Raw genomic sequence first — 22,512 nt, 5'->3', positions numbered from 1 at the left:
CTTAGTGGGTACCATGCACACAGCACAATGATCATGACATTGCATGTACATATTATTTATTTATGTATGTATTCATGTGTTCATTTATTTATTCATTCATTCATTTAAAATTTTTCAATACAAGGGACCAAACCCCAAACTTCATACCACAACAGGCAAGTGCCCTCTCGCTGAGTGACAGCGCCAGCCAGATTTCTAACTTACTTGGTAGGAATCTCCTCAAACATATGACATAGGATCCTGTCATTAAACAAGCAATAATTTAACCTCTCCCCATGACTTGGGGTGGGTTAGAAGGGCTCCCTCTTGACTCTTGGGAACTGCCCCTGTTGCGTTGCTCTGGGCTATCCCTGAGGACACTATCAGCCATCTTTCACTTCCGTCTCTGCTGTTAATCTTCCAGGGCGGAACACTGCCCAGCTGAGTTAACAGCTGGGTGACAGGGAAGCCCTGGAACAGACAGGCATGCCTGAGGTGGTTCCATTCTCTAAAGCGAAAAGCAAGAGACCGAGGCGGACCTCGTCTTATTATACTTCTTGTTTTCCAGTCAAGATCTCACTGTATAGCCCAGGCTAGCCTGGCACATGTGGTCCTCGTGCCTCAGCATCCCAGTTCGGCGATGGCTGGTGTGTTTCTCCATGTCTGGCTTCCTGTACTCTCTTTATTACATTTCGCACATACTGTTTTATTTACAAATTGAAGGAATCTGCCAACCCTGAATGAAGCAAGTTTACAGCCACCATTTTCCCATAGATCAGATAATAATCATTAGCACTTTTCAGCTATGAGCATCTTTTATTTAGTGGATGCATAGCTACTGCTTACTTTAGATAAAAAGCTATAGATGGGGCTGGAGAGATGGCTCAGTGGTTAAGAGCACTGGCTGCTCTTCCAGAAAACCTGGGTTCAATTCCCAGCACCCACCCAGCTCACCACTGTCTGTAATTCCAGTTCCAATGTACATAAAATAAAATTTAAAAAAAAAAAAAAAGCTACAAGCCTGGTTTCATGGTGGTGTATGCATGTAATCCCAGCATTCCGGAGGCTGAGTCAGGAGGATCATCAAGCTTGGTCTACAGAGTGAAACACTGGAAAGAAAGAAAGAAAGAAAGAAAGAAAGAAAGAAAGAAAGGAAGGAAGGAAGGAAGGAAGGAAGGAAGGAAGGAAGGAAGAAAGAAAGAAAGAAAGAAAGAAAGAAAGAAAAGAAAGAAAGAAAGAAAGAAAGAAAAAGAAAGAAAAAAGAAAAACCACAAATACAGGGCAAGAGACCAGGGGAAAAAAACAGTTTTAAAAAATTAAATAGTGTGGTGTATGTAGCGTGGTGTGTGGAGGTTGGGGGGGGGGGCTGTGGTGTGTGTGTGTGTGTGTGTGTGTGTGTGTGTGTGTGTGTGTGTTGTACATGTTCCAGTGCTCACATGCTACAGCACAGTGGAAATGCAGGTCATGGGACAACTTCAACTTTTCAGAGCTGGTTCTGTCCTTACACTGTAGGTTCCAGTGATCGAATTCAGGTCACAACATTTGCATGGCAAGTGCCTTTACCTTCTGAGTGGTCTCACTGGCCCAGAACATAGCTTTTTTTAAAAAACATTTCATTTAATGTGTGTGTGTGTGTGTGTGTGTGTGTGTGTGTGTGTGTGTGTGTGTGTGCAGGCACCTGAAGAGGCCAGAAGAGGGCAAGATCACCTAGAGCTGGAGTTACAGGTGGTTGTGAACTGAAGCCTCAGTATTGTTGGGCTATGCTTCCTGTTTGCTTAGTTTCAGTGGTGCTGGGGATGGAGCCAAGGACCCCCGTGTGCTAGGCAAGCACTGAATCATTGAGTGGCATCTCTGGCCCTGTACATAAAATCTATTTTTGGTCTAGTTTACATTGATTTATTTTGAGTTCACAGATGCACTACAAACAGATGATGGTACTCAAAACATAAGTAACTTCTGTTGAACAGTTCAGTTTTGTTTTGTTTACTAAGTGCTGGGTATAAGACCTCACTGGTACCAAGAGCTTTAGCCCTGAACCATATCCCCAGCCTGAAGCAACCTTATACCTTTGCTGGGGAGATGGTCTAGACCATGGTTGAGCTTCAGCTGTGATCTTCAATGGACGTGTTTGCATAAAGTTGTCCAGAGATCTTCCTCCCTTCCAACATGCTGAGTATCTCTTTCAACAACTCTAGGGGGCTGAAGAGATGGCTCAGTGGTTAAGAGCACTTGCTGTTCTTCCAAAGGTCCTGAGTTCAATTCCCAGCAACCACATGGTGGCTCACAACCATCTGTAATGAGATCTGGCACCCTCTTCTGGTGTGCAGGCATACATGCAGACAGAGCACTGTATACATAATAAATAAATAAATCTTTAAAAAAGAAAAAAAACAGCAACACTAGGGAAGGTGAAGTAGTTTCAGTTTTGAGCAGCATTTCACACTTAGGTTCTGACTTAGAAAGTGATGCTCACTTCAGAGGATTCCTGTGCATGTTCACATGGTATTCATAGAAGATGCTATGAAGTCAACAGTCATTGCCTTCATCTGTGGATTCCAAGGAGACCTGACAGCCTTCCTTCACTGATCCTTCTTCTTGAAAGTTGATATTTGACAACAGCCAAATATGAAGTTCAAAGGGAAGAAATAAAAACCATTTCCTCATGGCAGAGAAACAAGCAAATCACCACAGAACAAGGCAGGGTGAGGGAAGAAATGGAGACAAGCTACCTGCATCAGAAGCAGAGAGGAGAAAGGTCACTTCAAATATGGAACCAGGGAAGTCTCACAGAGATAGTAGCACTAGAGGAGAGGTGGTGACCCAGAAAGGCAAGCCTGAGCATGAAACGGCGTAGGGCACCTCCACGCTGAGGACCTGAGGCCTCCAGCATCTGCTGTACACAAGGCTGTTGGGGACACAGAGCGTGCCAGGGACCTTGGTTTCACAAGATCCTGAAAGTGACCTCCAGGCCTCTGCAATTACTCTCCATTCCATGTGTCCAAGTTAGAGTTTCTATTGCTGTGAAGAGACACCATGACTGTGGCAACTCTTATAAAGGAACACATTTAATTGAGAATAGCTTATAGTTTCAGAAGTTCAGTCCATTATCATCACAGTGGGAAGTACAGTGGTGTGCAGGCAGACATGGTGCTGGAGAGGTAGCTGACGGTTCTACATCTTGATCCACAGGCAACAGGAAGTGAACTGCATGCCACACTGAGGTTATCTTGAGCAAAGGAGACTGCAAAGCCCGCCCTCACTGTGACACACTTCCTCCAACAAAGCCACACCTCCTAATAGTGCTCCTCCCTTTGGGGGCCATTTTCTTTCAAACCACCACACCCTGGATTTCTCAGGCAGCCTTTAAGGGAACCTTTAAGATGAGAAAAGCATCATCTGAACTGATGGCCCAGCTGTGGACACAGAAGAAGAGCAAGAACAGGACAAAGACTGTGCAGACAGGTAAGGAGGTCATGGGTAATGCTAGAACCTTCCCCTGGTCTCTTTTGTTAGGTGGGAGCTCTTATAGTGCCTTCTACCTTCATCTGAAGGAATGCAAGGGTGTGTGGTACTTGGAGCCACAGCATCTTGCCAAGGCAGGGGCTGCCCAAGGCCTGCTTGCCTGTGTTGGACCATCACAGACTGGAAGGGAACTGTCTACTCTATTCTACCCAACTCTTTTAGATTCTGGTGGTCACCTCCACATATATACAGCATTTACAATAGGGCCTGGCTCTGTGACTACACACATACATGGCAATTCATTCCTAAGTGGAGTAAGGGGGAATGAAATTGCAAACACACAGGACTCCTCCAGGCTCAGAGAGAAATGAAATGAGGACAGTTTTTTAAGAACATTTTTGGGGCCGGGTGTCGGTGGCACACCCCTTTAATCCCAGTACTCAGGAGGCAGAGGCAGGCGGATCTCTGTGAGTTCCAGCCCAGCATGGTCTACAAAGGGAGTCCTGGGACAGGCTCCAAAGCTACACAGAGAAACCTTGTCTCAAAAAAAAAAAAAAAGAAAAAAAAAAGAACATTTTGGGGGCCCGGAGAGATGGCTCAGCAGTCAAGAGCACTGATTGCTCTTCCAGAGGACCCAGGCCCAATGCCCAGTAGCTATATGGCAGCTCACAGCCATCTCTAACTCCAGTCCCAAGGGAAATGACACCCTCTTTAGGCACGGCACGTAAAATTTAGGCTTACCTCTCTATACATTCATCTTCATACATGAAAAAAATTCTGGAAGTGTCTCAGACATTCTGTTGTATCCATGGCAGTGTTTAGTATAGGTTCCCCAGAAAACAAGACCAGGAATTCCATTTGTGAAGGGCAAATGTAAGGCATGAAAAATAAAGAAATGTAAAGATGTAATAAGGAGATATTAGAGGCAATGTGTAACTACTCCGGCTGTTGTTCATAGCCAAATAGAAGACAGGGGGCTTTTGCTAATGTGTCCCTTCTCTATGATGGGAAGATGAGCAGGGGAAGTGATGGGGGATTGATTTTCCTGGTTCCATTCCGCCTGATAGAAGTTCTGTCAATGTGCAGCTCATGGTCTCTCAAAGAGAAAGACTACATCCAGCTTTACTCACTGTCTCCCAATTCTTCTCAAACTCTGCACTCGATGTGGCACCCTGAAATCCCAGCACTCATGAGGCTGAGGCAGGGGTATCCCATGATCCTCTGAGGGCCTCCAAGTTTCCCAGCCCCATATCTGAGGGTGGGTGTTTCTTCCAAGTCTGGAAACATAGACAAGAGCAGGACACTGGGAGTGGTCAGAGGGAACATCCCGAAGGAGCATCTGTAGTCATCCCCACCTGTGGGAGCTGGACAGCCCCTCCCTGGATGCGGATGGAGCTAAAGGACACCAAAAATGTGTGTGATAGTTTCTTGAGTCTGTGGGTCTCAGGGGTCAGAGGTCAGAACTGTCTCTCATGGGATAAAATCAAGACATTGGCAGAAACCCGCAGAAGGCTAGTTTCCTGTTTCCTTGCATCTTCCAGAGCTCCTCTGCATTCCTTGGCTCATGACCACCCCCTCTTCAGCTCTGGAAATCTCATGGGATTTCCCACTGGATGCTCCAACTCCTCTCTCTAATGAGGTTTACACGGAGCCACCTGTAACTTCCCCTGCCTCAGCTTCCCAGCTTTGCACTTGCAATGTCTCTATTGCCAGACAGAGCACATCACAAGTTCTGGAGTTTAGGATGTAGACATGGGAAGGGCTCCTGCTCTCTTTCCCACGGTGGAGTGTTTCCAGGAGCAGGAGAAGGCCCTGAGCTGATGCTGTTTGAATAGACTATGCAGAAGGACAACTCCAACTTGAACATTCTCCATCTTGTGTATTCTTCCAGCCTTGGGCCACGCCTGGGAATGCTCATTAACTGCCCCATTCACGTGAGGAAATGAACCCCCACTTGGCAGATTTTGGTAAAGAAAAACACAAATTAGGCAATGCTCATTCCTATATAAGACTGTACTTTAAGAAACTGGAGGCTGGAGAGAGCATTCACTGTTCATGCAAACCTGGTTCGGTGTACCCAGAACCTATATCAGGTGGCTCCTAGCTGCTTATAAATCCAGTTCCAGGGAGATCTACTGCCATCTTCTGGTCTCCGAGGACCCTGCCTCATGTGATGTATACACATATGCATGTACACACATACCCGCACACTGTATGCACAGGCATATAAGTCTATATAAAGAAGAAATAAATCTATAAAAAGAAGAAATCAGAAGGGCGTGATGCCATACATCTTTAATCCCAGCACTCGGGAGGCAGAGGCAGACAGATTTCTGAGTTCAAGACTGGCCAAATAAATAAATAAATAAATAAATAAATAAATAAGAAGGAACCAGGTGCTACAGAGCTGGTTAGGCCTCAGATCAGGAATGCCTGTTGCTAGACTCTGCACTTTGCCTGTTGTCTTAAAATTTCTACTTCTGTGGTGAACACTAGAAACAAAATCGACTTGTGGATGAGAGGGTTTATATTGCTTACACTTTCATATCACAACCCATTATCCAGAGAAGTCAGAACAGGAACTCAAGGCAGGAACCTGGAAGCAGGAACTAAGGCAGAGGCCATGGAGGAGTGCTGCTTACTGGCTTGCCCCTATGGCTTACACAGCCTGCTGTCTTATAGCCTAGGACCACCAGCCCAGCGATGTGGCCCCACCCATAATGGGCTGAGCCCTCCCTCATCAATCACTAAGAAAATCCCCTACAGCCTTGCCTACAGCTCAACCTCAGGGGGCATTTTCTCAATCAAGGTTCCTTCCTTTCCGATGACTCTAGTTTGTGTCAAGGTGACATAAAGTAGCCCACACACCTGTCCTAAGTCCGTTTGCTTTTGTTTCTGCCTTTCTCTTCAAATGTGCAGTTCTGAGGAAAGTCCTGACACTGTCTCTTTGCCACCTTTCCTGTCCCTGGGCTCAAACTGCGGCTGGTGTCCCTCATCCTGTGCCAGCTGAGCCTGCTCTTCCGCCAGCTCTGCCAACAACAATGAACAGGGCTTCTTGGATGCCACTGAGCTCTGTGCAGGGGTAGGTCCTAAAGAAAAACAATAGTGGGTGCTTGCTCCGTTGGGTGGGACCCGGATAGAGGAAATCCCAGGTCTCTTCCACCACCTGCTCTTGCTGGGAGAGCATGAGCTTTAGGTGCTGCTGTGGGCGGAATGGTTGAACTTTCTTATTTTTAAAATTGTGTTTAGGAAGAGATTGACAATGAAGCTTTGATTTTAGAATGGCTGATACCCTAATTTCATTGTACTACTGTATTTTCCCTTTTCCTGCTTAGCATTTACAATAAAAATGATTTTAAAAAGAGAGAAATGTGTGTCGTGTATGTTTACACAATGTTCCAAAGTTCAATCGATTAGGGTTCTTCCAACTGTCCAGGAAAATGACCATTTTTTTTTCCAATGTACCATAAGCGAATGTTTTTGGACCATAGGACAGAAATGAATTACTTGAAAAATAAAAATGTTTTTAAACTTAACAGAATACACTCTGGATAGTATTGCCACAGAACATCTGAGTCACTGTGGGTGGGAGTGGAGGGGGTGTCAATGGCTCTGTGAAACTGAAAAACATGATGCATAGCTGCCTGCTCCTTCCTGAGAGTCTCTCTGTGTATGTCCTGGGCTCTGAGCTAGTCTTCAGCAAAAACACCTGGGCCTTTGTGGGAGCCAGTTGATGGAAACTGGAGATGTGGCTCAGTTGGCAGAGTGCTTTCCTAGTCCTGGGTTCAATCTCCAGCACCGAATAAACCAGGTGTGGTGTCACCCACCTGTGACCCCAGCACTTTGGGGAGGTGAAGGAAGGGGGGGATCAAGAGTTCAGGTCATCCTTGACAGGTGGAGGCCAGACTGGGCTACCTGAGAACCTGTCTCAATAAAATAAATGATAGACAATGTTAAAAATTCTCTCCATGTTTCTGAGGTCCATACTGGCAGTATTTTTCATCTGCTGCTCAAGCAAAAATCAGGTCTTAGATCAGCAAACTATGTCGGCAGGTTTAAACTTTCCTTTTCCAAAAGAAATATCCAGTAACTGTGGTTGGAGCAGGCATAGCGGCTGGTGCTAGAAGGGAGGGGACGCCAGGGAAGCTGTGAGGAGCTTTGTGAGCTGGCAGATGCTACGATTTTCCTCTCTGTGCAGCAGTGTGTTGAGCTATATGTTTTGCACAGACACATTCCTTTGGCAAACAGACTGTTCTTTTTGGTATAGACCTCCAACACACTGGTGGCGTCATGCACGGAGAAAGGCATGCTCCAAGAATCCAAGGCTGAGTGCCTCAAGATGCAGTGCCTACAGCTAGCCACAAGGAGGTTGCTCAAAGCACAGGTGTGATCCAATTTAAGACAAACTACACCCTTGTTCCTGGGTAGGGAAGAAGGCTGCTAGAGATTTTTCCTGCAGGTGTTAAGATGAGAGACTGTTTACTGTAAACCGATCAGGTCGGTTTAGACATGCACATCTTACAGCAGCTACTGAGGAAGATTGGTTGTAGAGTGGAGATACAGTGGCTGACAGAGCTGCCTTCCAAGAAGAAAATTAGCCACCCTGCTGTGACTTTGCTACCAGATGGAAAGCGCCTGGAATCTCAATCTCTCTCTCTCTCTCTCTCTCTCTCTCTCTCTCTCTCTCTCTCTCTCTCTCTCTCTCTCACACACACACACACACACACACACACACACACACACACACACAGCATTAAACAAGCTGAGCATGGTGGCTTACATCTCTAATCCCAGTGTTTGAAGATGCCAGACTACCACAAGACCAAGGACCAACCTAGGCTACATAGTGGCAAAATAGCCTGAAGCTGGCATGGAGTAAGACCCTATCTCAAAATACATACATACTTACATACATATGTACACACATACATGTACATATATACATACACATATATACATACATACACACATATACGTACTCACATACATACATACATACACACATACATATTAATAACTAATCATCATAAACAAACTGACAGAGAACAGACCTCTGTTTGGTTTTGGCTTATTTTTGAATTCCTGAGTTCAAGTTCTACAAGGAGACAGACACAGCATTCCCAAGATGGGTTCTGTCACACTGAGAGTTAATACTGAGGAACCAGAGGCTATCCTCAAGTGACACAGGGTCCACAGAAGTGTCGTCTCTCATATGCCCCTTCCTAAAAAAGCAGGTTCCGGAGCTCAGGGCTTGATCAGACTCTGCTCAAAGCTTGTGTCCGACTCCCTTTGTGGCTAGCCAATTAACTCTTTCAAGAAAGAAACTTTACCATACCCTTTTCCCTGCTGCAGCATCCAGAACAGAGGCCACAACTATGCCCTGCTAACCCATAAAGGCACAGAGTGTGTTCTCATTCCCTTTCATCTGCGCTGGTCTTGTGACCTGCTTTGCCCGGTAGAAAGTATCTGAATGACACCACTACCACACTTGGCCCCAGACCTCCCAAAGACAGACGGTCTCCACTTTCATCTTCTTGGATGACCGCCACCATGGTGCAGGAGTCTAAACAAAGAGGCTATGTGCGGAGAGCAGCGTCCTGGAGGAAGAAAGCGGGAGAAGAGGCCCAGAAGGCTCCTGCATCTTTTAGCAGGACCAGCTGAGGCCCCAGCCATGTGAGTGGGGCTAGCTTGGATCCTGGAGTCTTAGGTGAGCTGCTGCAGCTGACAGTGCAGAAACAAATGACCCACCCCCAACAAAGCACTGTGCAAACTACAGAATCCTGAACAAATAGTTGTTTCCACCCATTGTTTTTTGTTGTTGTTGTTGGTTTGGTTTAGATTGTTTTTTTGTTTGTTTGTTTGTTTGTTTTGAGACAGAATCTTGTGTTGCTCACCTGGCCAGTCTCAAACCTGCTGTATAGCCAAGTATGGCCTTGAACTCTTGACCCTTCTGCCTCTATCTGCAAGCTCTGGGGTTACAGGCTATTGTTATTATGCCCAGCTTTGAGTGGCACCAGAGTTCAAACCCAGGGCTTCATGCAGATGAAGCCATCATCCTATCAACCAAGCTACACCTTCAGTCTACCTGCTGAATTTTGAAGAGTTTATTGGTTAGCAATTAAGAACTGGACACAGCCCTTCCCAGCTGCCCCAGCATGATGATCTGGCTCATACAAGGTAACCTGAGCTCGGATAGTACCTCTGAGAAGCCCCCCTAAGCATCCTCAGACCTCAGTGCCCTTCTTCACAATATGTTAATAGCCTGTGTTCTCTCTTCCATGATTCCTACGTTGTCCTATTTTAGCTGTGATCTGTGTGTGCTTGTGTCTACCCTCATCCGTCAGACTTGGGACAGGAAGCGGCTTACATTCATCACTGTATGCAGAAGGCCTGAAATGTTTACTCAAGGAATCATTTGATAAAGAAAAGGAAAGTGGGATGTAGGTCAGAGATGTGAGTCACACACCACTCAGGCAAAGCTTCTTAGGAACCAACAACAAGTACTATTGGAAGCAGAAAGGAATGTAACAGGTCTTATTAATAAAACAAACCTGGAGCCAGGTACTGGGGTCAACGCTGGAAGATCAGAGAAGCAGGACAAGCCACAGCCACCTCACCTCGACAATTCCTCAGCTGATCCTGTTTCCTCAGACTGGAAGCCTCTGTGTCCTCATCCAAATGGATCTCAGCTGAACTGCTGCTAAAAGCCTAAAAGCTTAACAAGACCTCTAGTTTCTGGTCTTCATGTCTTATATAACTTTCTGCTTCTTGCCATCACTTCCTGGGATTAAAGGCATGTGTCTTTCCCAAGCAAAGACATGAGATCTCAAGTGCTGAGATTAAAGGTATGTGTCAACACACCTGGCTCTGTTCCTAGTGTGGCCTTGCACTCACAGAGATCCACACAGATCTCTGCCTCCCAAGTGACAGAATTAAAAACGTGTGTGCCATTTTCAGGCCTCTGTGTCTATCTAGTGGCTGTTCTGTCCTCTGACCCCAGATAATTTTACTAGGGTGCACAATATATTGGGGAACACAATATCACCACAAAGGAAGGCGAGCAAGCAGCACCATTCTCTCCAAGAATCTACCTGAGCCCTTCATCCAGGGTGAGCTGAGCTTCTACCTCCTTCCTCTGGCCCTGTCTGATGATGCAGCTCCAGAGTAGGGAAAGCGGGTAGAGAGCTTGTCCAGCACATATGAAGTGCTGGCCTTAATCCCCAACACTGTACACACCAGAAGTGATGGTGTGTGCATATCATCCCAGCACTGAGGAAGTGGAGACAAGAGAATGGGCATGAATTCCAAGCCAGCTCGCTCTGCAGAGAGAGTTTAAAACCATCCTGGGCTACGTAATGACACCTTATCAAAAAAAAAAAAAAAAAAGCAAGCAAGTAAGAATGAATAAATGGATGGATGGACGAATGAATGAATGTAAAGAAACTAAAAAGACCTAGAGAAAAAGGCAAAATACAACTGGAAAGGAAGAGAGCCAGGAGCATGAGGCAGGCAGGCAGTGCCTGGAGCTTATTGGCCATGCTAGACCTGGGCAGGCACAAGTGATCAAGTCATACACCATGCAATTGCTCAGTCTTGGACCGCACCCCCCCATCCCCCCACAATGCTGGGAATAGAGCTGGAGGCCTTGTGCATGGCAGACAAATATCCTGTCTCTAAGCTATGCCTCCCGCCCATATCCAGCCTTTATGAGAAAGGAGATTTGATACATACTACAATACAAACGAACCTTAGAAATACCATGTCAAGTGACACAGCCGTTTATAGACAGCAAACACTGTCTTTAAGAGAAGTCCTAGGTTGTCCCATTTGGAGAGACAGAAAAGGAAAGAGGTTTTGAGGGGTGAAGCCAATGGAAGCTATTCTGGAATGTTGGTGCATATAGGGGTTTAGCTTGAGAAACTGAAATGGGTGGTGATGGTGTCATAGGATGTGAATGTATTGTCACAGGCTGTGCACTTAAAAAATGATTAAAATGGGAGCCAGTAAGATGACTTCATGGGTAAAGGTGCTTGCCAACAAGCCTGACCACCTGAGCTTCACCTCGAGGGTCTCACATGATAGAAAAGAGAGCGCTGATTCCCATAAGTTGTCCTCTGACCTCTGCAAATGTACCGTGGTGCTCATGTACAATAAATGAATAAAAATGCTTAGAAGCTAAAATCGGGCTGTGGAGATGACTCAGTGAATAAGAATGCTTGCTATATATGCATAATGACATGAGTTTGGATCCCCAGCACCCATGTAAAAGAGCAGGGCATGAGAAACTCACAATTGGTCAACATGCTGAGTGTAAGTATCTGTGACACACTCTGCCACACACATCTACATCACACCGCTTCCCCGGGAGGCTTGCTCGCAGACTTTTGCAAAAGAGGGGGGCAGAAAGATTGAGGAGCAGAGGTCAGAGAGGGTTGGAGTAGAACAATACCCCCTGGGGGGGATTTAGCTCAGTGGTAGAGTGCTTGCCTAGCAAGCACAAAGCCCTGGGTTCGGTCCTCAGCTCTGGCAAAAAATAAAAAAATAAAAATAAAAATAAAAATTAAAAATAAAAATCCCCTGAGCATGGCTTGGCAGCTGAACTCACAAACTCAGCACCTGTATGTGGTCATCTGAACAAGACCTACACAAGAATGAGGCTGTCAGCATTCCAGCTCCAGACAGGGGCAAGATCATCAATCCCCACCCCTACAGTGATGGCTTCTCAAGGGAGAGAAGTTGCTCACAGGGAAGTGATGCTTCCAGGTTAATCATCATCATCTTCTTCTTCTTCTTCTTCTTCTTCTTCTTCTTCTTCTTCTTCTTCTTCTTCTTCTTCTTCTTCTTCTTCTTCTTCTTCTCTTTCTCCTCCTCCTTCTCCTCCTCCTCCTCCTCCTCCTCCTCCTCCTCCTCCTCCTCCTCCTCCTTTTCCTTCTTTTTGGTTTTTGGTGTTTTTGAAACAGGGTTTCTCTTTGGAGCCTATCCTGGAACTAGCTCTATAGACCAGACTGGCCTTGAACTCACAGAGATCCACCTGTCCCTGCATCCTGAGTGCTGGGATTAAAGGTGTGCATCACCACTGCCAGGCTCAGAAGATTCTTTTGGTAAAATGAGGTGGGGACACTTATTAAGAAAAAAAAAAAAGGTAAAGTCACCAGCTACCAAGTCTGAAGACGTGAGTTCCATCCCTGGACTGACATGGTAAAAAGAGAGAACAGACTCTTGCAAAACATTCTTGGGTCTCCACACACACCTCCTGGCACCTGAGTGCATACACCCACAAATAACTAAATTCTTTTTAAAAAAGAAACAGAAACTTGTCACCAACTAATGCAAAGCCAGGCATGATAGCACATGCCTAGAATCCCAGCAATCAGGAGCTAGACACTTAGTTGCTTAGCAAGGTAGAGATGTAGTTACTTACCAAGTTCAAGGGCAGCTCTGAGATCCTGTCTCAAACAATAATATGAAGCTCTGACTGGCGTGGAACTTAATATATATATATAGTCCAGGCTGGCCTCGAACTCACAGAGGTCCACCTGCTCTGCCTTCTCAGTGCTGGACTTAAATATGTGTGCCACCACACCTGCCTCTGTGTTATATTTTTGAGAAAGGATATCATATAACCCAAGATAGCCTCAAACGGGCTGGATAGCCAAAGATGACCTTCAATTCCTGATCTTCCAGCCTCTGCCTCAAGTTCTGGGATTACAGGTATAAGCTTCTAGACAGACACAGCTAGACTAGTCTTTCCAAGACTTCATGATAGACCTGATCTGTTGTTTTTGTTATGTTGAGACAGCCTTGGATGGCCTTCAACCCAATGTGTAGACTAATCTAGCCTAAAACTTAAGGCACTTCTGTCTCTGCCTGTAAAGTGCTGGGGCTACAGTATAAGTCATCACACTTGACTTCATTGGACACACTTCCTCCTCCAGCCTGTTTGAACACCATCTCCACGAGGGATCCTCTTCCTCTGAAAGTCGTCTTCATCATCTCCTTCCTGCTTCCCTGGGACGGGACATTCTCCTCCCTTGCTAACCGTCCTTAAGTCACATAACAATGTCATTCTCTCTCATTAGAAAACGAGCATGGTGAGGGCATGTCTTGATGATTACACATTTCTGATGCCCACTCCTTAATAGAGCCCCTTGGAAAGGAGGGGAGAACCCTGATAGAGTGCCAGCTAAGGAACTGTAAGAGGCAAGAAGGTGTCTGCAAAGCTGTGGGCTGGGAGCTCTGTGGCACAACCTCAAGGACCAAGCTGCAGCAACCGAAGATTAGGAAAAATTAAGTTGTGGTCAAAGAGGTTAAAACCAAAGCAAACCAAAGTGATGCCAGAGCCATAGAGGTGATGCCAACGTCAATAGCCACCGGGTTGGTGACATATGAGGGCGAAATCTACATTCAGAAAGGCTGAAACTGTCAGCATGGGGTGTGTGGCAGGTCAGAGGGAGAGGCTTGGGAGATAGACTGTGGACAAGAAAGGCAACCAAGGAGCCATACTCAGGGGAGGGAGGCTCAGATCATGTTATCTAAAGACACAGGGTAAGTCAAGACAAAGATGGGAGCCAGTGTTTTCTTCTTATTTATTTACTTTTTATGATGTTGGCTGTTGAAACAAGAGAGAGCCTCACACTTGCTAGGCAACTGGTCTACCACTGAGCTACATCCCCTGCCCTCATTTTTATTTTAGACCTATTTTTATCCCAAATTTCTATCCCTCCAGAGCTAGTCTGAGATGCTTACACAAATAATTAATGTTCTCGATACAACCTCTTTAGTTGGCAGAGCAGTGTGCATGCCCCTGTGCCAGTATGTGGGCTGATATCACACTTCTCCAGGAGATGAACACGGTAGAGTTTGCTACTGGGTTGCAGCTTCACAAATGCTGAGGCTCAGGAGGCATCTCCTTTTTTCTGGCTTTCATTCTAGTGGTACCTTTAGCTAAATCTAGAAGTCAAGGAGGCAAAGATGGGCCAGGAAATAGAGCCCAGGGCCTTAAACATGCCAGGCAAGTCTCTATGACTAAGGCACACCAAAAGTTCCAGAAGTCAGATTTCATGGAGAATTTCAGGTGAGGGGTGGGGAGGGAGAGGGAGGGAGGGAGGGAGAGAGAGAGAGAGAGAGAGAGAGAGAGAGAGAGAGAGAGAGAGATTTTTAAGTACCAAGTACCAAGGTGGAGTGGCACACACTTGTAATCCCAGTACTTTGGAGGCAGAGTCAGAAGGATCAAAAGTTCAAGGTTACATGAGATACCCTTTCTCAAAAACCTAAACCAGACCAAAACAAAAAGCCACCCGAAGTTTCAAACAAGTGTCACATTCTGAAATATTAGTAAAATATACATAACACAACAGTTCCCATTTTAACCATTTCTTGTGTGTGTGTGTGTGTGTGTGTGTGTGTGTGTGTGTGTGTGTGTGTGTGTGTGTGTGTGTGGTGTATGTGTATGTGTGTATGTGAGTGTATAGGTATTCCTGCCCATATGCACTTATGAGGAAGCCAGAGGTTGGTTGTCTGCTCTATCAGTCTCTATTCTCTTGGGAGGACTTCCCACCTGGAGCTCCCTACATTTTCAACTAGCCCCAGGGATCCTCCTGTCTCTATACTCTCCGGCACTTAGGTTATAGGAGCCCTTGGCCATATCCTGCCTTTTAAAGAAAAATGTGCTGGGTGGTGGGGCAGACCTTTAATCTCAGCACTCAGGAGGCAGAAGCAGGTGGATCTCTGTGAGTTCAAGGCCAGCCTGGTCTACAGAGAATGCCAGGACAGCCAGGACTACACAGAGAAACTCTGTCTAGAATACCCCAACCCCAGAAAAAAAGAAAAATGTAATTTTCTAATGATAATTTCATTGATGCATTCTTTGTATTTTAATCATATTCGTCCCACCCACTCCTCACCCCTTCTCAAATTTATGGCCCTTTTGAAATTAACCAAGTACATCCAATATGTGTTGCCTTGTCCTTAAGCACCAATGCAGGGCCATCTACTGGAGTGTGGTCCACCTACCCAGAGCCACACATGTAAAGAAAACTGACCCTTTGGCAGAGGTCATCAGCCGCAATAGCTCTCAGGAGCCCCTCCCTCACCACGCTTGGACTGTTCACTCACTTGCTCTTGTGCAGACAACCACAGCTTCTGAGGTCATGAACGTAGCTGTCCTGTCATGTCCAGGAGACATTGCTTCACTCCAGTCCTTGACTTCAGGCTCTTTCAGCCTTTCTGCCCCCTTTTGCTGGATGCCCATGGGCCTTGGGCCTTGTCAGGAAGCCACACGCAACAACCTATGGAGGGACCTGACCTGTGGAGCGATAAGACAGTTAAGAAGTGAGGAAGCCATATCCGTTTCTTCCTGTTCTTGTCTTAGTTTCCTTAAGGTGTTTTTCAGCCTACATAGGTCACAGTGAGGATAATTTCCTGACAAAATATTGAAATTGGTTCTTTCTTCGAGTGGAAATACTACACTCTGTGGTGGCCGTAAGCAGATGAAAACGGGCTGAAAGTTTTCAACAAGTCTCACTGGAAGGATTAATTCAAGAGAATAAAATGATAGTAGCAAATGGGATTTTTCTATTGCTTCTAGAAGAGTATTTCTGAGGATACAGTTTATTTTCCTTGTTGCCAAGGTAACAGCACAGCAGCCCAACCAGCTGTAGGTTCACACTGCATGGATGTGAATTCATCATTGTTTGTATATGGACTCGCTTTCTACCTGGTAGATCTTGTGGCAAGGGCAGTAGCCCAAAATGTGTCTGGAAGCAACTGACCACAGAGACGTGGCACCATACCATCCTGAAAACAGAATTTTTTTTTTTTACTTTTGAAGTACGATTTATTCAGTGATGGCTGGATTTGGGGGTGGATTATTCCAATCCATCCTTGCCTGGCACATGTCAATTACTGATAAAGGTCAAATATAACATCAAGCCTAAAGCCACAGGAAGGGGTACAATGCTTGGTTCCAAAGAGAACAGCTCAACAATGTGGAACTTAACTAGAGTTTAGCATTGAATTCGTAGTAATGAAACAATACACTGAGGATTTAAAGTAATTCCTCGTATTTCCTTCCAACATATACATAAATAGCATCAGAGAAGCCTTTTAATATCACCTAACTGTGTTATGGCCTTATAGGTTGAATGAACCAATGAAAACAATCTCCACCCTACATCCCATCCTTTTCTCTACATAATACCTATGCTTGATTTCAAGTTACAGTTTTAAGTGTCCACATTTCTTAAGTCACATACAAGGAAATCATGTCAACTTCAGATGTTATCACTCTTCATCTTGAACATAAGACTCCAGCAGATTCGATATTGGCATTCACCATCTGTCACATCCTTCACATGAATTCTCAAGGCTTTCTGTTGAGGGGTGGTAATAGCAGATTTGATGTGGACCTGTTTCTTCCGGGTCACACTGGACTTGTGGTTACCATTGGGGTGGGTCTAGAAGATAGGGAAGTAGAGACGTTTCTTGGCCTGAGTCTCTAACAGGAGAGATGTAGAAGAGAAAGCGAGACCGCAAGGAGACCCGCCGTTGACTGCAGGGCACTGCCACCTGCTTTGGTAGTGGCATTAGTTGGATTTGGGGCAGTAGAGACAGTCTGGTTACTTGAAAACGGCGCAACGGATGTTTGGTGGCACTAGATCTGTGTGGAGCAGTGCCAGAAGCAGCAACCCCAGCCCCAGTCTGGCCACCATCGCTCTGCCCATGTCAACGCGGTGCGAGATCTGCTCGGCTCGCGCAGGCGCAGGCAAGGTCAACAGAGTATTTTTTAAAGCTAGAGAACACAGTGAGTAGCCGGGCGGTGGTGGTGCACACCTTTAGTCCCAGCACTCGGGAGGCAGAGCCAGGCAGATCTCTGTGAGTTCGAGCCCAGCCCGCTCTACAGAGCGAGATCCAGGACAGGCACCAAAACTACACAGAGTAAACCCTGCCTCAAAGAACAACAACAACAACAAAAAAGAACACAGTGAGGTTGGGGGTGGACTTCAGTTGGTAGAGCATTTGCCTAGCCTTCACAAGACTCTGGGTTTGATTACCCTAACTGCAAAAAAAGGGGAGGGGGTGCATAGTGCTGCACACATGTGATCCCAGATGAACATGTGTGATCCCAAATGCACAGATGTGATCCCAGATGCACACATGTAATCCCAGATGCACACATGTAATCATAGCACTGGAAAAGTAGAGGCACAAAGATCAGGAGCTCAAAGTTATCCTTGGAACATAGCAAATTAGGGACCAGCCTTAGCTACAGAAAACCCTGACATAAAAAAAAAAAATGCAAAGGATTTGGAAACCAGATATGATGACACAGCTTGTCATCTCTGCAATATGGGAGGCAGAGGCAGGAGGACCTCAAGTCAAGCCCAGCCAGGTGTACACAGAGTTTGGGGCCAGCCAGGGCCACAGAGTGAGACCACTATGTCAGACAAACGGAAAAAAAATGGTCTTGCACCAGAAGAATGAAGAATCTCTACAAAATTAGTCAGTGTGAGATAGAAAATGTTATTTGAGGTGATGGGCAAGAGTCCAGCCCAGACTGTAAACACACTCAGGGGACGGACTGATCCTGTGTAGCTCAAGGAGGAGGCATGCCACAGAGGATGTAAACACAACCCGGGACACTGGACAGTCCTGGATTCCAGTCCCAGCACTGCTGTTTGCTGCTCAGACCAATTATTTATCCTTGCTTGGCTGGCCTGTGTCAATGACACCCGCCTCATGAGTTTTGGGGAATGAAAAGTCAACACATGAAAGTCACTCTTCCTGATGCCCAGCACACAGCCATTTCCTAAGCGATGGGAATCATGTTAAGGTCCAAGGAAGGAACCTGTGTCAGAGAGACCAGGAGCACAAGATGCTAGTCATGGCACAGTGAAATAAATTTTATTACAGACAAAAGGTACCTGAGAGCTCTCATCAAATATGACAAGCCGCCAAGCAGAAAGTCTGTTTCAAAGTTTTAGCTGGCTATGATGGGGTATGCATGTAATCTCTGCTCTCTGAAGGCTGAAATAAAAGATCTATCTCCAATGGATAGATTTTTTTAAATTTCTTCATTATATTTTTATCTATTTAAAGGAGGGAATGGTGTGTACAATTGCGATAGGGTGGGGGTCAGAGGACAAATTGCTGGAACAGATTCTCTCCTTCTACTATGTGGGTCCCACGGATCGAACTCGGACTGTCTGGCTTGGTGCCATGTCACCAGCCCTACATAGATTTGTTTTGTTTGGTGTTTTGTAACAGATAAAGACTTACAGGGACACAGTCGGAATGCTAAGGCCTTCCTGTCCAAATGTCTGCCTTGGTAAACAATGTTTTCCAGGGTGGGAATTGCTCACCCTAGGTTGGGGAGGCTTGACCACTTTTGGCAGAGCTGTTGTTAGGAAATTTGGACCCAGGCTGGGTACTTGCAGAGGTCTCTTGTGGAACTGAAAGCCTTCCCTGCTTTACTCAGCGGCTTGCCATGAATATTATATACCCTGGACCATCTTCTGAACATGGTAATAGGGTGAAGAACAGGCTGGGTAGAAAGACACAGAGAAGAGTATTCTTCTATCTGAAACATCTCCAGTATCCTCAGGAAAAACAAGGCACACATTCAACTCGCTCCGTAGCTATTTATTAGAGCTCACTTTGTGATAAATCCTCTGCATGTCTGTAGGAATTCAAAAACAAATCAGGCCAACTTCAAGAACCTTGTAATGCATATATTATAACAGGAAGATGAACCATAAAGTGGTACAGTCCAATGCCAAATGAAATGCCCTGCACACAGAATGGACACTTTTATGTGAATTCAGAGAAAGAGATCCTTTTTTTGGTCAGGACCATAATCGTGTATCATTCAGAATGCTCTGGACACACCTCTCCTTAAGAACGTCAGTCACGTTTGCCTTTTGACTTGAAGATTTGCTGCAGCCAAGCTTCAGGAGCTGAGGAATCCGGAACCTCCTAGGTTTCAGCATGCAGGGAAGGGCTAGGGTCTTGGGCTTCAGAAGATGGGGAAACTGGCAGGTAGCCAAATAGAGTGTTGCACTTGGTGAGGTGGGCAAGAGAATCTGAAGTCTGGATCAGTTGGGCTACTCAACAAGATGCTGCCACAAAATGAGGGTACACAGAGACAACAACAAAATAAAAGAGAAGCAAGCATGACATCACTTGGGACACAGTTCCAAGCTAAAACACATTATTGACATGTGTTTCATTTTGTAGTTGGTTGCTTCATTACATATATAGCCTGCAGACAACTCAGCCCTTACATCCATTCACAGTACATCCAGTTTGCCTGAATTACATCTTCTTCACTCTCTATAAGAATCTCTGAAGAAGAAATGAAGCTGTGAAGAATAGTTTTTGAGTTGGGTGTAGTGGCGCACACCTGGGACTTTGGCAGTCAAGGGACAAGATGATCGCAGAAAGATCCATGCCATTGGGATCCACATTGTGCGTTCCAAGCCAATTGTGGCTCCGTAGTAACATCTTGCCTCAAAACATTTTTTTCAGTTAATCAGCAGGCAATTCATATATATATATATATATATATATATATATATATATATATATATATATATATATATATATTCCCACCTTTTTTTTCATCTTAATCATGTGAGCATTATTGTCACCTCCACATAATCAATGTAAAAACTGGTATACAGCCAGGGGGTGGTGGCACACGCCTTTAATCCCAGCACCCGGGAGGCAGAACCAGGGGGATCTCTGTGAGTTCGAGGCCAGCCTGATCTACAGAGTGAGATCCAGGACAGGCACCAAAACGACACAGAGAAAACAAAACACACACACACACACACACACACACACACACACACACACACACCTGGCATACAAAGGAGTAAGTTATCTGAAGGAACATAGTGACGAAAGCCACATCTATCTGGACAAATGGTTTGTTTTTGAAACAGGGTCTCCAGCTAAGTAGGTAGCTAAGGCTGACATGAACTTCTTACCTACCTGCCCTCACCTCACCTCCCTAGGGCTGGGTATGCCTCCACACCAGTGCCCATGCTTTTGGAGACTGAGCCCAGGGCCTCATGCATGCTAGGCAGGCACTCTTCAACTGAACTAGCCCAGCACATGGTTCAAAATATGGTTTTTCCATCATGACTTTCTACAGTCATATTAGATGCTCACGTTATCAAGATGGTAAGATTATAGTGGTAGTGGTGGAGATGGTGATGATGGAGGTAATGGTGGACATGGTGAGGTGCTAGTGGAGGTGGTGAGGATGGTAATAGTGGAGGACACTGGGATGATGGTGGTAGCAGTGGAGGTGGTGACCATGGTACAAAGGAAAAGCAGAACACTGCCTGCAATGCTGATGAATTCACAGAACTGGTTTTCATGCTTCAAGGAGCAGAAGCAAGACAATCTTCATAACCAACACAAGAGGGATCTGTAACACAAAGGAAATGGAGCTGGTTTCTAGAGGATGCTCCCTACTCCGGAATCCCAGGAAAGAAGTGGGTGGCACCACTGCAGCCTCCAAGATGCCTGCTCAGTGCCACAGCTCCCCCTCAGCTGACCTGGAAGCCAACTGTCACCTTCCATTATGCAAAGGACTGTTGAAACATGAGGATCCAGATGTCTATTGCCGCCCACTGAATTAGACACAGTCTTCTGCACTCTTTTACTTATGTTCACTTGGCTTTTGGGGGGAGATTAAATAAAGAAACTTAAATTTCATGAAACACTTTTAAGTAGGATACCTGTATTTCACTGAAACAAGGAATTTCCCATGTAATCCCCACAACACACATCATTCTCACTTGGACAAACATAGTCAAATACGGTCACTTCGTTTCCAGCTGGCCGACGTTCTTAAGGTGGGAGGAAAGAAAGCAGATAAGAAATTCAGTCTTCGGAGACCTGGGATAAAATGAGAAACAGATGGGCTCTGATTCCAAACCGGAAATGGTGTTTTTCTTTGGGAAGCTGGTTGATTACTGATTGTAATCTGAACCAAAACCAGAAGACACAGATAACTAACCTCATGAAACAACTGGCCAAAGCACAGCTGGAATTCAAGCCAGCAACAGCCTCTGGCTTGGAGCAGGGGGTGGACCCCTCTCCTCAGCTTCCTCTCTTCCCAGTGTTGGAGGACTTGGTTCCAGGCTGATTTGGAAAGTTTCTGGTCTCTGGTGACTCTGACTTGACTGGAACTCCATGTGTGACTGTCACAGTCAACCTGTCTGCAGAGTGACAAGCATCCAGAGCCACAGGTCCTGCATGGAGTAGGAAGATGGTCTGGTTGTGAGGGCAAGAATTCCTTTCTTTTTGTTTTGTTTTGTCTTTGGTATTTTTTTTTCAGAGTTTCACTGTGTAGCTTTGGAGCCTGTCTTGAAACTCGCTCTGTAGACCAGGCTAGCCTTGAACTCACAGAGATCTCTGCCTGCCTCTGCCTCCCGAGTACTGGGATTAAAGGCGTGCGCCACCACTGCCCGGCTTAAAAAGAAATCTTTAAGAAAAGAAGAGAAAGGAAAAGAAAAAGAAGGCCAAAGGTAGTGATCCATACCTTTAATCAGGAAGCAGAGGCAGGCCGACCTTTGTGAGCTTGGAACCAGCCAGAGATACATAGGAAACTTTTCTGAAAAAGTACGTATACATTAGTAGAGTTTTATTTAATAAATGAGTGAAAATAATTTAAAGAGGAAGAGAATCCTCTGGCCTGGCAGGGTTGAAAGATTTTACTTCCACTATGATTTTTAAGATAGGTGAATAATATTATTTCAAATGTTTTAAATGTTTCATGTTAATAAAAAACATGAAAAAGGATATTAAATTATAATATTAAACTGAGACAGGTGTGGTAGTATATACCTGTAATCCAAGCCCTTGGGGAACTAAAACAGATGAGTGATTCAAATTCAAGTCCATCCTGGGATGAGTGTCAGGCTAGCCAAGGCTATACAGCAAGATCCTATCTCAAAAACGAACAAACAAACAAACAAACAAACAAAAAACATAATATGGGGCTGGAGAGATGGCTTAGCGGTTAAGAATACCAACTGCTCTTCCAGAGGTCCTGAGTTC

General features: G+C 45.4%; 1 protein-coding gene across 1 annotated transcript; it reads right to left on the bottom strand.

Annotated features, from left to right (window-relative positions):
• Nucleotides 1–16,936: 16,936 nt before the first annotated feature.
• LOC118586832 (signal transducer CD24-like) lies at nucleotides 16,937–17,162 on the bottom strand. The gene is given in 2 exon segments (XM_036192166.1): nucleotides 16,937–17,105; nucleotides 17,107–17,162. Coding segments are annotated over 2 exon segments (225 nt in total).
• Nucleotides 17,163–22,512: the final 5,350 nt, after the last annotated feature.

Source organism: Onychomys torridus, chromosome 7 (assembly GCF_903995425.1).
Source record: "Onychomys torridus chromosome 7, mOncTor1.1, whole genome shotgun sequence".
Taxonomy (NCBI): Eukaryota; Metazoa; Chordata; class Mammalia; order Rodentia; family Cricetidae; genus Onychomys; species Onychomys torridus.
This window is presented reverse-complemented; position numbering and strand designations above follow the sequence as displayed.